This window comes from Penicillium verrucosum, assembly GCF_028828655.1.
Source record: "Penicillium verrucosum strain IBT 35672 chromosome Unknown utg000001l_segment0_segment0, whole genome shotgun sequence".
Classification (NCBI taxonomy): Eukaryota; Fungi; Ascomycota; class Eurotiomycetes; order Eurotiales; family Aspergillaceae; genus Penicillium; species Penicillium verrucosum.
The window spans coordinates 11512877-11528674 of record NW_026643210.1 but is presented as its reverse complement, the minus strand read 5'-3'; the positions used below and the strand labels follow the sequence as shown (position 1 = coordinate 11528674).

General features: G+C 48.4%; 7 protein-coding genes across 7 annotated transcripts; 3 read left to right on the top strand and 4 right to left on the bottom strand.

Moving 5' to 3' along the window:
- Positions 1 to 1625: 1625 nt before the first annotated feature.
- N7516_004230 (putative PHD transcription factor) lies at positions 1626 to 4237 on the top strand (the record flags this gene model as incomplete). Its single annotated transcript, XM_057216950.1, has 3 exons — positions 1626 to 3216; positions 3272 to 3378; positions 3422 to 4237. 3 exons carry the CDS (start codon positions 1626 to 1628, stop codon positions 4235 to 4237), a joined length of 2514 nt encoding a protein of 837 aa, XP_057078833.1.
- A 298-nt stretch (positions 4238 to 4535) lies between these two features.
- On the bottom strand, positions 4536 to 5619 carry N7516_004229 (uncharacterized protein; the record flags this gene model as incomplete). Its single annotated transcript, XM_057216949.1, has 2 exons — positions 4536 to 5306; positions 5365 to 5619. 2 exons carry the CDS (start codon positions 5617 to 5619, stop codon positions 4536 to 4538), a joined length of 1026 nt encoding a protein of 341 aa, XP_057078832.1.
- Positions 5620 to 5927: 308 nt separating this feature from the next.
- On the bottom strand, positions 5928 to 7022 carry N7516_004228 (F-box domain protein; the record flags this gene model as incomplete). The annotated part of the gene is made up of 1 exon (XM_057216948.1): positions 5928 to 7022. One exon carries the CDS (start codon positions 7020 to 7022, stop codon positions 5928 to 5930), a length of 1095 nt encoding a protein of 364 aa, XP_057078831.1.
- Positions 7023 to 7922: 900 nt separating this feature from the next.
- On the top strand, positions 7923 to 9228 carry N7516_004227 (cobalamin-independent methionine synthase II family protein; the record flags this gene model as incomplete). The annotated part of the gene is made up of 3 exons (XM_057216947.1): positions 7923 to 8142; positions 8190 to 8606; positions 8657 to 9228. 3 exons carry the CDS (start codon positions 7923 to 7925, stop codon positions 9226 to 9228), a joined length of 1209 nt encoding a protein of 402 aa, XP_057078830.1.
- A 344-nt stretch (positions 9229 to 9572) lies between these two features.
- N7516_004226 (uncharacterized protein) lies at positions 9573 to 10139 on the bottom strand (the record flags this gene model as incomplete). Its single annotated transcript, XM_057216946.1, has 1 exon — positions 9573 to 10139. The coding sequence occupies one exon, from the start codon at positions 10137 to 10139 to the stop codon at positions 9573 to 9575; it is 567 nt and encodes a 188-aa protein (XP_057078829.1).
- Positions 10140 to 11739: 1600 nt separating this feature from the next.
- On the bottom strand, positions 11740 to 12474 carry N7516_004225 (ADP-ribosylation factor family protein; the record flags this gene model as incomplete). The annotated part of the gene is made up of 4 exons (XM_057216945.1): positions 11740 to 11781; positions 11849 to 11961; positions 12017 to 12322; positions 12381 to 12474. The coding sequence occupies 4 exons, from the start codon at positions 12472 to 12474 to the stop codon at positions 11740 to 11742; spliced, it is 555 nt and encodes a 184-aa protein (XP_057078828.1).
- Positions 12475 to 13252: 778 nt separating this feature from the next.
- ccg9 (putative trehalose synthase (Ccg-9)) lies at positions 13253 to 15640 on the top strand (the record flags this gene model as incomplete). The annotated part of the gene is made up of 6 exons (XM_057216944.1): positions 13253 to 13357; positions 13420 to 13835; positions 13891 to 14166; positions 14237 to 14701; positions 14762 to 14871; positions 14925 to 15640. The coding sequence occupies 6 exons, from the start codon at positions 13253 to 13255 to the stop codon at positions 15638 to 15640; spliced, it is 2088 nt and encodes a 695-aa protein (XP_057078827.1).
- Between the last annotated feature and the right edge of the window lie 158 nt (positions 15641 to 15798).

The window sequence follows — 15798 nt, the reverse complement described above, 5'->3', positions numbered from 1 at the left end:
AGTGACTAGGTATAGGTAACCACCAAAGTCACCACAGCTGTCACATTCAGCTGTACGCAGCTTATCATATAGATCTTGGCATGAAAAAGAAAATCCAGTTCTGATACTAAGACATACTCGGATTGAGGCTGGCGCGTGCATAATGATTTGTTTGTATTGTGGGATCTGATCTAGACCAGCCTTGCTCGTCTGTTGACGCGTCGGAAATGCGTTATTGACTGAATATCAAGCTGTAGAATGATCATTTGAAGGATTTCCAGAGGCACAATTTCCAACGGTCCAAGTCCGTAAAACGGAACGCGTCGATCATGACTGTTATCTAGATGACAGACACTTTCAATATCATCTAGCGTGTGATCTATAATTCCCGAAAATGTATGGGTCGATTCGCTTAGCTTTTGGACTGCTGCCATGATACCAGAGGGGAGGGAGAATAAAGTGTGGTCCTCGAATGTGTTTCGTCGATCTAATGAATGGTGAAAGGAAGGACATTGAGTTAAGGAGATATCCTCGGAAAGACGGTATTCCGATAGATGTTCCGATATACAATAGCACTCAGGCTGTTCCCCAACTATGAACAAATTTAGTAGGCCTAGTCGGGCTACTATTGCTGGACCCGGTGTGGTAGGCAGTCAACTTGTTTGTCGACCAGTACGACTCCCGCCCGTACTGTCATTTACTTCACTTCTTGTATGGAAACAGGATACCCAGTCTTATTACAATGGAAGGTTTGAGTGATGGACATACGGTGCAAGTTATTGACATTCCAATGACCCTCGAGCATTTGGGACCGAAAGGTAGCGAAGGAAATATAGCACTGATAATGGCACTGCGCGTTCCTAGTCCTTATTTGGAGATGAAGAGGGTGAGCGTTGTTAGATCTCGAACTTTTCACTATATCAGTACTAGAAATGCCGGGGTGACACTATGATGTCTTTTTTTGGGCGTCGATATCTCTGGCTGAATACGTTAATGAGAATCAAACGTCAAAGTATTTGATTCGTCTCTCTGGAAAATATCCGTGGAGGAGTAGAAGTGAAGTGGGAGAAGTGAAGTAGAATGAAGTCAAGGAAGTCGCTGTCGGGATCTTCTCACCGCCTTCGCGTTCAGTCCGCAACTCCGACAATGTTCAATCCAGACCTCGAGGGACTGACTGGACATTGAATCAAACTGGAATCAAATATTCCATATGTTCAAGGGAGGGTTTCAGATTGTTTCCTTCTCATAACCACCAACAAAACGCCCTCAGCGAAGACATTGGACCAGACCCCCATCTCTTCGATCGGCGGTGGGATCGCGCCAACTCAACCTGAGAATTCAACAGTCAACACGAGACCACCAAGAGCACTCTCCCAATTGCAGAGGTAGGATCGCGCAAACTCAAAAAATCCCGAAAAGCCATCTGCAAGACCCTACACCCTCAATGCAATCCACATGATGTCTCCGGCAGTCTCGGTGGAACTCATATCGGTTTAGTTTTGCCCGCGCGATCATCGCTCGCATATTTGAACCTCACAGGAGTCCACACACAAACTTCATTTCTCACAAATACGAACGGGAATTATCCTGGAGCTATTTTCTCGAACCCGCGCGCAAAATACCCCTCCACTCCTCTCGTGACAGCCATGGCGGAGATGGAGGCGGCCGCCGGCGCAAACCACGTGAACGGCTCCGCGGTCACAAAGTCCACAAACAACCCCTACGAAACAAACCCCGATCACATCTCTAGCGATGACACGTTTCTTTCTCAGAGCGCGCAGTATGGCCGCTACGCACCCCGCGCCGACGATTTCACCCCTCGCTTCATGAACTGGTATCGGTCTGACCCGGCCGTGAACTCGTTCTGGGAGAAGGTCGCACAGCAATATTGTACTCCGGAACACTCACTCAATACCTCAGGGCCGAGGGAAGCATTTGCGGTTGGGAGTATAATTATTTGGGTCGACCGCGAACCGGCCGATGGAGCGGCGGCTGAGAGTTACTCGTCTGCGAATGCGAATGAACTGTCAGCCGCGCAGAAGGCAGAGGAGTCGCTCAGAGATATTGGAGTCGCAGTGCCCGTGTTATATTTTTGCGGGATGATTGAGGGGAGGAACGTGACAATCGAGTCCCGCATTGCGGGTGTCTCGCTGGAAGTTGCGTGGAGGTATCTTGACGTTGAGCAGATCGATATTTTCAAGAACCAGTGTCGCCAGATCCTCCAACGACTCGGAACAATCGATTCCCCCCAAAACGAACCGTCCTACATATGCCGTGAACTCAATTCCCAAATCCCGCCCTCCGTCGACACCCGCGAACGAGATATCCTATTCACAGAAAGAAGCAAGGAGGAGGAATTATCTTTAACACACAACAACTTCATCCCGAGCAATATAATTGTTCAGGATAACCGGGTGGTGGGGATTACTGGCTGGCGACAATGCGGATATTTTGGCACCGTCAGAGCTAAGAAGGTCCACCGCCTCTCCAGGGATCTTGAACCTGCGTCTCAAAATGGCGTGGCCAGTTCCGAGAAGTGTGTAACGTGGACCGACCTCTACGATGGTGCTTACGACCCTAGTAAGGGCATTCCGCTGGTCGCAAACCAAGATACACCCCTGCCGTCAGTCAAAACCGAACCCACAAGCTCTACTCCCGACAAATTCCCAGCTATCGATGACTTGGACACAAGTTCACTAGGAATTGATGGCACGGTTGACTGCGCGACATCCAAAACAGTGGCGAACCTGAAGCACGGGCTGACATCAAGAGCGTCATCGTCCGACCGGTCCTCCCCAGCCAATTCCGTCAAACCAGCAAACAAAAAGTCCACAGCAAACACTAGCAAGAAGGGAACTGGAAAGAAACCTGCCGCTAAGAAGCAGAAGGTGAATGACCCGGACGCAGACAGCATTGATGGGCGGCGTTCCAACACACCAGTTTCCCGCGCGAGCAAGACACCCGCCAGGAAGCAAAATTCTGTCTCGATAACAGGGTCACCGCCTCCCGAGCAGAAGAAAAAGCCACAGAAGAAAAAGAAGAAAGGGCCCAAACCAGCTGCTGCCCAGGAAAATGACGACTCCGATAGCTTTGATGAAAACGCGATCTTCTGTATCTGCCGCCGACCTGATAACCACACGTGGATGATCGGGTGTGATGGCGACTGTGATGACTGGTACCATGGGAAATGCGTCAATATCGACCCTCGAGATGCGGATTTGATCGAGCGGTATATCTGTAAGTGTCCATGAGCGACGACTTTATTCTATTCATAACTAATTTCAAACACTAGGTCCAAAATGCGCAAGCGAAGGAAAAGGATGCACAACATGGAAACCGATGTGCCGCCTAGTCGAGTGCCGGAAACCCGCGCGAGCGAAGACAAAGCCCCCCGAGCAAGTACTGCTGTGATGACCACGGTCGGGAATTCATGCGTCAACAGACTCAGAAGCTCAAGCAGCGTGCCGGTCAGGCGAACGGTCTTTTTGAAGACCTGGGTAGCATGGGTGGCATTCTTACAGCTGGAGACCTGAAAGCTGCCGTCATGGGGGTAGCATCTACGCAAGAATTCCGAAAGCTCGGAGATCGCATCATCTCCCCGCCACCACGGGTAGACCAGAAAGAAGCTGCTGTAGCTGGGATTAAGACTGAATCAAAGCCGCAGAGCGGCAGGTGGTTGGAAGTTGACGTCCACGAGAACGGCCTGGAATACTCGCTCGATGAGGTTGCGAAGATCGAAAGGCTACGCGCGCGGCGCGATGAGCTCCTCCATCGCAAAGAGATGCTTGCGGCACGCACGACGTTCGTCTCGCTTCTCAAGCCACGCGCCAAGGGCATAGTCGAGAAACTGAAGCAGCACGAGCCGAAGGGCGGATGGAAAGATATCTGTGGCTTTGACTCGCGGCTCTCGTGGTCCGACGAAGAATTCGATGAATGGCGACTTTCCGACGCTGGAAAGAAAGCTCTCGCGGAGGGAACGGCTGAAGCTTTGGCTGTGATCTCCTCGGCTGGTACCGATGCAGACGGGGACACCGCGATGAATGGCGACGGCGATGACGATATCACATTCTGGACGCGTGGCGTTTGCACTAAGAAGCGGTGCGAAAGACATAAGCAGTGGGTCAAAGTGCAGCAGCAGGATATTCTCTTCGAGGAGGAAACGGCAGAGCAGGACCTCGCCAAGTGTGAGGATGAAGCTCGGTCTGTGGTGGAGCGGAGTGTGATGAGACGATGGGCCGAGAAGGATAATCAGGCTTGAATGCCGAATGGATTTCTTCCATGGCCAGCGGTTTCCACAAACAAAAGCTTGATGTCCCCTCGATTGTGGAGAGGCAAAACAAAAGGCTCATGGACTGGAGTTGGTATTTTGCAGATTTTAATATAGCAGGATGGTAGTGGCCGGGTTTTTTTTGGGCCAATTGCATACAAAGCGGCGCTTTGCGAGGGGCGGATCTGTCATTGTTTGAGAATATTTTTTTGTAAGCCTATGGACAATTGCATCGAGATCGATCAAGGTCGTCTTTTTCTGATAGCGACATCATGGCAAATGGTATCATTCATTGCTCGTTCCATATTCCCCATTTGCCTAGACTCGTACCAACTCGATCTTTGATCACTTCGACTACCTGAGCTCCTCTCAAGTCAGAAAGCAACACGTGGGTATCGATACCTTGGTCTAATGTCTTCATGAGCAAGGTTGGGAACAGGGAGGGGATATCCGAATGGAAGATGGAGTGGATGCCATCTTCTAGGGGCTGCCTTGTAGCACTATCCCCATGGGTAGTAGTATTTCCAGCCGGCGGTTGATTTTTATCCCACTCTGGATTCATGGTCCCGAGACCGTTAGTATTGACAAGAATGATCGAGAGATGAGAGGCGTGCACACGGGACAGATGCGTCAAGGTGCGGAGTGTAGCTGTCAGAACGGCTGCACCTCGAGCCGGGTTGGAGGCTCGAATTACTCCTTCCGTTAGGGTATCAAGGCCCGCAACGATGAGAATAATGGGGTTTTCGGTGGAAGGGCTAGCCTCGGTTGTTTTTCTCTGTTGCTCACGCTTTTCTTGGATCTCGTCCAACACTTCCGAGACCTTACCGATGGCCTGTGCGGCATTGGTGAAGTTGTGTACGGGAAGTAACTGCACAGAGTCGAGTCTACGGATTGCATCATCCCTTGGTAGACCTGGTCGATCATGGGAAGAGGACTGCAGCTCATTGAGTAGAGTCCTTGGGGCAAAAGCCTCGAAACTTCGCGGGTGGATAATGAATGCGCTCGGTTCAGATGATGGATGCATACTCCGCAGTTGGTTTGTGAGAATGTATCGAGGAATCTATAGTAGTATTAGTCTCCTTGACAATGTATAGCGGGTGATGTTGAGTTAGTCATACCTGTCCGATATACTCGTAGCTTTCATTGCTTCTCACTCGCAGCCTGGAGAAGCCGAGGACTACCCCGCACCGGAAGACAGCTTCTTTGGAGGATTGGATACCCTGTTTCCAATCATTTTTGAGGTTCCAGTCATTTTTGGCAGTTGTCTCATTTGAAGGAGCTGCGTTCTCTGTTGACTCTGACCGTTGGAGTAGGGAATCAGCAAGGACCGGAAACGCAGGCTCTGCCGAGTAAATATTTGGTGCATTTGCCATGGCTCCGTGTATACAAAGATTTGCAAATTCCTATAAATCTGATAACATAATGTAAGGAGAAGAAGCGAAGAGCGAGTGGTTGATGGTGGAGACAAAAGCGGAAGTGGATATCCCCGATTTGGTCTAGCCTCACCCCCGAGCTTCCCTCGGATCGACTGTACAACATACCTACAACAAGATAGTAACTACCTAGGTACTTAAAACGTTCAATCTATGTTGGAGAAATTTGTTTTAATGTTGCTCTTGATCCTAAAGAAATAACTCAATTTAGTATGAATATGGTAAAGATATATTTTGTAGAAAAATGGTCAAGCTCGCCTCCACACTCCACGCCCATCATGCACCCAGCCCTTGTCCCCGATGGCATCGTCCAAAACGGCTAGCAGATCCTGCCGCATGGCCTCCACATGCAGGTCGCCGCACCTGAACTCTTGTAAACAGGGCAGAAGATTCACAGTATACCCAATCAGAGAGTACGAGGTTGTAAGTTCCATCCACGGATCGTTAGGATCCATAGACCCTCGTTGTTCAAGCTCGGTGATATGATTATCTCGAGGGGGTGCTAGCTGTACATCAAGGCGTTGCAGGCGATGCATTCTCACGATAGAATCCATTACAATTTGCGAGTGATTGTAAAATGGAAACACAGCCGTGTAGGAAAAGTATGTGAGGCGGCGTAATAGAGCTGGCAAACTGATTGGTCGTTCAAGTTCACGGCTTGTTCCAGGTATCCCACGTGTACCCCATTCTACAAGAACCGATGGGACACAGGAAAGAAAGTACTCGTAGTGGTTGTACGCTTTCAGAGAAGACGACTCGTTAAAAGTCATCGATGTCCATGGTCGTGATGCTAGGAGACTAGTATAATTCTCCAAGTCGGGCAGTTGGGATGGGTCACGAGGTTTGCACTCTCGTTCCAAAAGCAATATCTGTAGGGGCATATCAAATGCCCAATGGTGTCCATCGTTTATCGGGCTATCTAGAGTGTTGCCAATGAAGACCGGCGGCCCGATTACTAGAACACGGCGGGGATCTAGATAGCGGAGGACTTGGCGCCACCATAACGGGTTGACCTGACGATCTGGGGCTTCATCTGCGATTGCGACGAGAGATGTCACATATTGACCAAGACCTGACTTGGTCATAAAAGAATGGAAGTCGGGTTCATCATGGAGGTTAAGCCGGACATGAGTGAACAGCTGAGGTCGTACAAGTTGAAATAGGCACCGTGAGCATAGTCCAAGATGCTTAAGGTCCTTTATTGGAGACTGTGTGAGTTCCAGACTGGGCGTGTGATGTAGTTGTCCAAATGACGGTGGCTCCGAAGTCAAGTAGGCGATAATCTGGTCTAGGAGCTCATTGGGGAGGAGTTCCAAAGGAGACAGAGAGGTTGACACAGACATGGCAAATTGCTCATGTCGAGAGGCTCGCCCCACATTACTTACAATTGGATATCCAGCACTGCCCAGTATGACAGTGTACGGGAGTACTTGGAGTGCACTAGTAAACTGAATGGGAGTAGTCGTCGGCTGAGGGAATGAAAGTGAAGTGCCGGGCTTCCCCACTCCAATCGATGGGTTGGCTCCACTGAACTCTTTGTAATCAGTGACTCAGCAGATGGTGTTTTCAATGGTTTTTACAGAACGAGAGTGAATGTAGTTGTGTGAGCTCTGTTGAAAGAGAAGACAAGAAAAAGGATTGGGGGATAAGACAAATAGATACACTTAACCAGAGAGACTACAGACTACAGAGAGAATGTATAGAAGCGGGCAACCTCATGGTCCGTGCACTCTAATAGATTTGAGACATACCCGAGGAGACACAACAATCTTACGGAGCAGTTACTTGTTGTATGGAGTAGAATACTGGGGAACTATTTTACTGTTCAATTGCCAAGGATCCCCCGCATTGTCATATCATACCAACTTACATCCATATAGGGTCTTCAATATATCCTGTTATATGAACGACTGGTATCAGCTAACTGCCCAAGGAGATCAGATCGGCACGGCAACTACAAATCAAAGGAAACCCGTAGGCCAAGTCAGCCAAATCGGAAAATGTGGAGAGCCTCAGCGTTTTGCTGTGGGGCAATGCCTATCATGGCTGGATTCGTTGTAGCCCTGGAGAGCGCCTCGGATGAGATGGCAATGACAATGCCATGCCCCTCTTTCGATTTATCCGTTTCCCAAACTTCCTTTCTTTCTTCTCATATTGATTTGTCCTAGTAGATTGCAAGGTAAGATATTATCGCATCTTTATAGAAACAACGCTCATCATCTCTCGCAGTTAACCTATTCACAATGGCTCCTCAACTTCATCAGCGTCCTCCTTTCCGCGCAGAGCACTTGGGCTCTCTTTTGCGCCCAGATCAGCTTTTGGAAACCAAGCTTGCTTTTGAGGCTGGAAAGATCCCCGAGTCGCAATTGGCCGCTTCCGAGGACAAGGAGATTAATGCCATCGTTGAGACCCAGCAGAAGCTTGGTTATGCCGCTCTGTCCGACGGCGAGTACCGTCGCCACAGTAAGAGATCAAGAGAGCCATTGGGCGAGTCGCGTTGACAGATATAGTGTTCTGGGGTACTTTCTTCCCCGGTTTAGACGGCTTCGAGGAAGTCAACGATGTCGACGTGGATGACTTCCGTCCCTATGCCCCCGATATCGCCGCATTTTTGGAGGCCGGCCACAAGCCCGGTGAGAGCGTCATCTGTACCGGTAAGATCAAGCACGTTGGTAGCACCTACATCGACCAGTTCAAGTACCTCGCCAGCCAGGTCCCTGCCAACGAGGTCGGAAACCTGAAGATTACTCTCGCCGCGCCTAACTGGTACCACTTGCGCTACCGTGAGGGCAAGGCTTACCCCAAGTCTGTATACACCAACGACGAGGATTATTTCGGCGACATTGCCAAGGCCTATCAGGCCGAGCTTCAGATCCTGTATGACGCCGGCTGCCGTAACGTCCAATTCGACGACCCCAACCTGGCTTGTAAGATGTACCCATACAGCCAATATCGACTAAACTAACCTTTCACTCAGACTTCTGCTCTGATAAGTTCCTCACTGGCTTCAAGGAGGACCCTCTGAACGTATACTCCGCCGATACCATGTTCGAGAAGTATATCAAGCAGTACAACGACTGCTTCGCAAACCTGCCCGCCGATATGCACATCGGTGTTCATCTATGCCGCGGTAACTTTGTCGGTAGTCGGCACTTCTCCGAGGGTGGCTACGACCGTATTGCTATTAAGCTCTTCCAGGAGCTGAACGTCCACACCTACTACCTCGAGTACGACACTCCCCGCGCCGGTGGTTTCGAACCTCTCAAGTCCCTGCCCACCCACAAGAACGTCATTCTGGGCGTTGTCACTAGCAAGTTCGCCAAACTTGAGGACAAGGAAGACATGAAGAAGCGGGTCATTGATGCTGCTAAGTTTATTGCTGAGGGTAACAACATCTCCCTCGATGCTGCGCTTAACCAGGTCGGAGTTAGCCCACAGTGTGGCTTTGCTTCTCATCGTGAGGGTAATGCTATCGACTGGGATGGCATGATCAACAAATTGCAGCTGGTCCGTGATATCGCCAACGATATCTGGCCCAATCAGGCTTAAATTTGGTGTTTAAGCAAAACAATAAAATCCAAACCATAAAATCCCTTGTTTGTCCCTTTTTATATCCAAGAATTTGATCAATGCCATTCTCGTTACTTTTCAACAAATGTAACAGGGCTTGGGATTTTGGCTTTCCGGTGGTTGTTTACTAGATGCCTTGGACGAATTATGATATTTCTTTGAACAAGCACTTGATGTCTTTATTCTTGAATGTACTAGTTAACGAGCTTCTTTTCAGTCCAAATTCTTTCCCTCCTCTCATCGTACGCAAGAATTAAAAATATTCTCTGTCTGTTTACATGCAACGCGAGATGCAGCACTAGCCTTTTGGCTATCTCCCGACGTCAAACAGCCTGCATGAAGGACCTCACCAATTCAAGCTTTTGAGGCATAACAATCTTCTCTTTAACCAGCCTGTCAATAACCCGCACAGTCCACCCCTGACAGTTCTCCGTAACAGACTTCCGATTCTCCGCTTGAGGAGGAAGCTCTTCCTCGGCAGCCTGTTTCACCAACCTGGCTGCCCTGGCCTGTTCCTGGGACACAACAGCCAGGGTATAGACGTTGGAAGTGAGGCCGGCGTCAACGACATTGACCTTTTCAGCCGATGGTTCGTATTTCATATCCTCTGCATCTCCCGTGACTTGGTAAACATAGCCGTAGTCGGGCTCATTGTCGTCGGCAAGGAACAGTGCCCAATGATTGGGCTCTCCGGGGGCTTGTTCTTCTTGCACGAGATAGAGATAGAGATTCGGGGTTTCGACTGGCGGCTTCAACTCTTCCGGGTTAGAAGTGTCCTCGGTCCACTCCTGTGCACCCATTTTCCGGAAAAATGTGCGACCATCTACCTCGCACACTTCTCTGAAACCCCTTGTCTTGATGGTGGTCCCCGGCGGTGGAAAGTCGCTCATCGTCTGGAGAAATAGGCATCAGTATAATGTTGTGCTGTGAATATACATGGTTTTATTGGTACCTGCCGTCAATCAGCTACGGATAGTCGATTTAGTTGAGGTTTCCTTGAGCGGACTTATGTTTCGTATGCTGAAGTGGCGGTGACGAAACCAATCAAAGGCATCAAATATATCTTAGGCTCTCTCTTTGTCACATTTCTACGTCATTCAGGCACTGAGATTGTTTACTAATTAGTTACCTAACAGTCAACCTTACCTAGGTAATATTGCCAGCAGTAAAAATATTAATGCCTTCTAAAATGGGCGAACTGAATCTGAATTGAATTGTTGAAGGAAGCATTCAAGATCATAGCTACATATGTAGTTATATATTCAATATTAGTCGCCCGTAGAACCTTCCAATATAACTAAACAATGTTAACGTCAGCGTATCCAATCATGCTAGCACAAATCATCAATATTTGGACAATGAGTCAATCTAGAATGGCTTACTGGCTTACACCATGAACACTGAGGATTCTTAGACAAAGCAATTCAACTCAATTTAGTATGCGGAGTCAATATACATCTCCCAGTACCGGAAAGATCAACGGTTTACTCCGCCGGTCCCTCGATATTGCCCTCCTTGATACTGGAGCTCTTGTGGGTGTGCATGTTCTCGATTTTATACCGCGGCTCGTCATCTGACGAGCTACGACCCCCAAGTTTTCAAGAATGAGTCCGGTGCTCATACTGGTCCTAGATTGCGCGCCTATTGTATTTTGTTAGACGGTGGTTCATTTGGACATGTATATGTATATTGTAGAAAAGGGTGCACCATACCGCCAACCGGTTTGTAGCTGACTTTGTCTCCTTCTTTGTAGCGAGGCATTGGCATTGTTGTTGTTGGGGCTGATGGAGGCAGTGGTAGTAGCAGGTGTGGGAGTCGTGAACTTGGATATCCTAGCACGGCAGTCTTTTGATATCTTAATAGAGAGAGGCTCTTGCATGAGTCAACTCTAAACTATCATACTATTTATATTTGCACAGGACAGGGGGGGCGAGTTCCGCTATCGTCATATTGAGGTAGCAGGAGAAATAGCCGAATGGGATGGAATTGATCCATGGCTATATGAACATCTGGATCCCATGCGGAGGTTGGCTCCGTGGAAACGACGACCTCGGGAGAAGCGAATTTGATCTCGCACTTTAATCAGAAGTATGTCATTTGTTTCTATTTTCTATAATCAATCCCAGAACTTGTCTTCTCTGTCTCTGTTGTAGCCATTATGTGTACAAGCGCATCCACATTTGACCAAGGGTATATACAAACATAACAATGCTGGTAAAGAGCAAGATGGAATTAAAGTATTAAATTGGACCCAACAAGCCCATATAAGAACAGAGGGGATATCATAGAAGTGAAGATAAACAGTGGAAAAAGCAACGAGATACTAAGGCCAACAAAAGAAAAGACCAAGGAAACAAAAGCCCAAATGCTGCGTCGTCTTGTCATCAGAACACGGACATGAAGAGAAAATAGGAAAACACTTGATAATGCGAGATGTTGTACAACGAAGCTGCTTGGGGAGCGCGCCTCTCGAAATCACAGCGGTGCATCTTATTTCTGGGGCTGGGTCTTGACATTGTTTGAGAGCCAGGCCTAACAAAAAATAGCAAGGTTAGAAGGGATGGGGGTTCCAAGTTGATAGATCCGGGACACGACTTACAAGACCCTCGAAAATACCTGTTCCATCTGTTGCAACACTAGGCGCAACGTACCACAGCTTGTCCTTGAGCTTAGTCAATTGAAGCTGCTGAGTAACTTCCTCCGGGCTCAAGTCTAGAAGTGGGTCAGCGGGGAGATTAATCGAATTCCAGGAACGGGAGATACTCACGGCCAGGAATATCTTGCTTGTTGGCGAACACCAGAAGCAAAGCATCCTTCATTTCACGATCATTGATGATCTTGTGTAGTTCCGAGCGAGCCTCCTCCACACGCGCCGTATCGCTGGAGTCAACCACGAAGATCAATCCTTGTGTACCAGAGTAATAGTGTCTCCAAAGTGGTCGGATCTTGTCCTGACCACCAACATCCCAGACGTTGAACTTGACATTCTTGTAGGTCACGCTCTCGACGTTGAATCCGACGGTAGGAATGGTAGTCACGTCCTGGTTGCTGAGTTTAAGTTTGTAGAGAATTGCTAGAAGGAATGTTAGCCAATATTGACCGGGGTCCCTGGTAAGGTTAAGGAAACATACTCGTCTTTCCAGCAGCATCCAAACCCAACATGAGGATACGCATCTCCTTGGTCCCGAAGATCTTGCCCATCATCTTAGATACTTGTCCACCCATTATTGCGGGAGTTGACGCGGTGTCGGACGTGCTCAGGAGCTGTTTGGCGGAATATCAACAATTGCGACCCGCGTATGAATTGCGGGTTTTGTGAGAGAGAATGCAAGACACCAGACGTTTCCGTACAAAGTGACTTCGATTGAGACGACAGGTCCGCCCACAAAAGGATTGAAAAATGAGAAAAGAAGGTGTGTTGGTGCGTGATCTTCAATCTAATTTCCCTGAGGCGGGGGAACTTAGAAAAGGGGCTTGGGCTGAGCTTACTCATCATAGCCGATTACCACGAGGTACACGAGGCAGTTTCATCTTCTTAGTTAGTTCAAGTATAGCTCATATATAGCATCCTTGAACTTGCTTTAACTATCCATTGTTTGACACACAATGGAAGTTCATATGTCTAAGAAAAAACACATTCCTCGATGTTATCAAATTGCAAGACCCATGGTTGTGGCCTTCCCTGATGATCGGACATCGGAAGAACCATCATTCCGATAGTATATAACTACCTACCTAAGTAGTGTAAGATGTCACTTTTCTTGTAAGATACTTCAATGAATTTACACTTTTGCTACACCCCCAATGTAGTCAATTTATCGCCATCCTACTACATTAGGCAAATATCACGAGTTTTGAAACATGGTTGTCGTTGGGCGACATCTCAGCTGGTGGAATGTCGTTACGTCATGACCAAATGAAGTCACACAAGGTGGTCAACATGCTCTTTTCTTGATATCTCCTTTCTTGAGACAATCTTAATTGTTGGAAATACCTAAGAGTCATGCCTAGCGAAGGACACAAGTTCGAACGTCATGCCTCAATCACGCAGCAGCGTCGACTGTCGCTACAATACGAGCGAAATGCTTGGTTAGGGCCGCCGTCAGATGTATGAATCTCTCTGGAGTAGCAGTAAAAGCCACCTTTGAACAACACTAACATGACTGTTAGACTATCTACGCTGGTATATCCAGCAGTTTTGAAGATAACTATACATCAACTATAGCAATCGCAATCCGTGACACCACATATTTACTAGACTCCATCGAGAAGGAGTTCACAAACGGCCGAGCGTCTGCAGACGAAGCTACTGACTTCATAATTTCCGAACTGAGGGCGTATTCAACACACAATCTCGAGAAATTTGTTGGAATATCAATGCCTGAACATGTTGCAACGCACTGCCCTCGACTATGTCCTCGCCTTTGGGCGGAGCTCGACATCATTCCATTGGTCTTGTCGAACGCAACTCTCATCGACAGAGTCAGCATCGAACAGGCTAGTGAGACCACAAACCCGAGAGCTGATGGATGGAATGAAAAGACTGTCGATGAACAGGCTGAATCCATGGCCCGAAAAGGTGTTAGGTTGGTTGGTCCCATTCAATATTACAAAGGAGTCATTAAGTCTGATTGTATACAGACTGTTTGGACCGGAAAACACCCCCCTGCTACAAGTGGGCTTCCTCGGGCTCGTGGAAGTAGACACAGCTTACCATGTACGACTTGCGGACCTGAGTGATTTCCAGAAAACAGTCTCAGATAGAACTTGGACCGCGACGCAACGCTACGCCACTGAATTGAAAGAACGCAATGTCAAAGTGGCATTTTTCAGTTCCACGCCTCAGGGTGGTGGTGTGGCTTTAATGCGACATGCTCTCTTGCGATTCTCACATTGCCTGGGCACTGACATCAAATGGTGTGTCTATTCCTGTACCTATATGTATCTGTGTCATTGCAAGAATAAAACACTCACTCAATTCTTGCAGGTACGTTCCAAAACCACGCCCGGGTGTCTTCCGGGTAACCAAAACAAATCACAATATCCTCCAAGGTGTCGCGCATCCAGACGAGCGCTTAACACCAGAGAACAAGAAACTTCTGCAGGAGTGGATTGAGGAGAATGCCAGAAGATACTGGACCCGACCAGGTGGACCTTTACTTTCACCATCAGAGGGTGGTGCAGATGTCTTGATCATCGACGATCCCCAGATGCCAGGCCTCATTCCCATCTCAAGGAAACTAGCTCCGAATCGACCAATCATCTACCGTAGCCACATCCAAATCAGAAGTGACTTAGTTGCCATACCTGGCTCTCCACAGGCGGAGGCCTGGGAATTCCTGTGGGATACTATTAAACAAGCCGACTGTTATATCAGCCACCCTGTGAGCGCCTTCGTGCCACACAATGTGCCCCAAGAGATAGTAGGCTACATGCCTGCGGCAACGGACTGGTAAGGGCTGAGAAGTCTGATAATCTGCCTTCATCCTTCATCTCACTGACTGGGACATAGGTTGGATGGACTGAACAAGGATATGCGGGACTGGGACATTGCGCACTATGGCCGCGTCTTCAATGCAGCCTGTCGTAATGCGGATATGCCAACTATCCAATGGCCTGAGGGTTCGTAACTGAATCAGCATATGATTCCTCGGTGAAAACTAACACAAAACCAGATTCGTATATCGTCCAGATCGCACGCTTCGACCCGTCAAAGGGTATTGAGGATGTATTAGTCTCCTATGAGAAATTCCACAACAAACTAATAACCGAAGCGCCAAATACGGTCCCTCCCAAACTACTAATCTGCGGACACGGATCAGTAGATGATCCCGACGGAGGAAAAATCTACGACGACATAATCGAATACCTCGACACAAAAGTCCCAGATATCCGCCATATGATCTGCGCCATGCGCGTGCGGCCCTGCGACCAAGTCCTGAACGCCATTCTCTCCAAGGCGACCGTCGCACTGCAACTATCCACATCCGAAGGCTTCGAGGTAAAAGTCTCCGAGGCAATCCACAAAGGCAAACCAGTCATTGCTACGCGTGCTGGCGGCATCCCGTTGCAGGTTGCGCATGGGAAGAATGGGTTCCTGGTTGATGTTGGAGATACCGATGCTGTGGCGCAGCGCTTGTTTGAGCTCTGGACGGATCACGATCTGTACCTCCGCATGTCCGAGTACGGTATTCACAATGTAAGTGATGAAGTGAGTACCGTGGGAAATGCTCTCGACTGGATGTATCTCTCTGCCACGTTGTCGCGTGGTGAGTCCGTTCGGCCCAATGGACGTTGGATCGATGATCTGGCATTTGAAAAGCTTGGTCACCCTAATAAAGACGATGAACTGCGTCTCAAACGTGCAGTCGAGGTGGAGAATATGGGATAATTGTACTTTTCTTTGACTCTCCTTCAATGATTAGCAGCAGGTATATAAAAACAACATCCGAACGGTCTGCGTCTGCCATAGGAGATACTCAATTGGTATACAAATCGATATCTCAAAAAATCAACATGAAAAGTAGCATTTGGGGGGTATCACAAAAT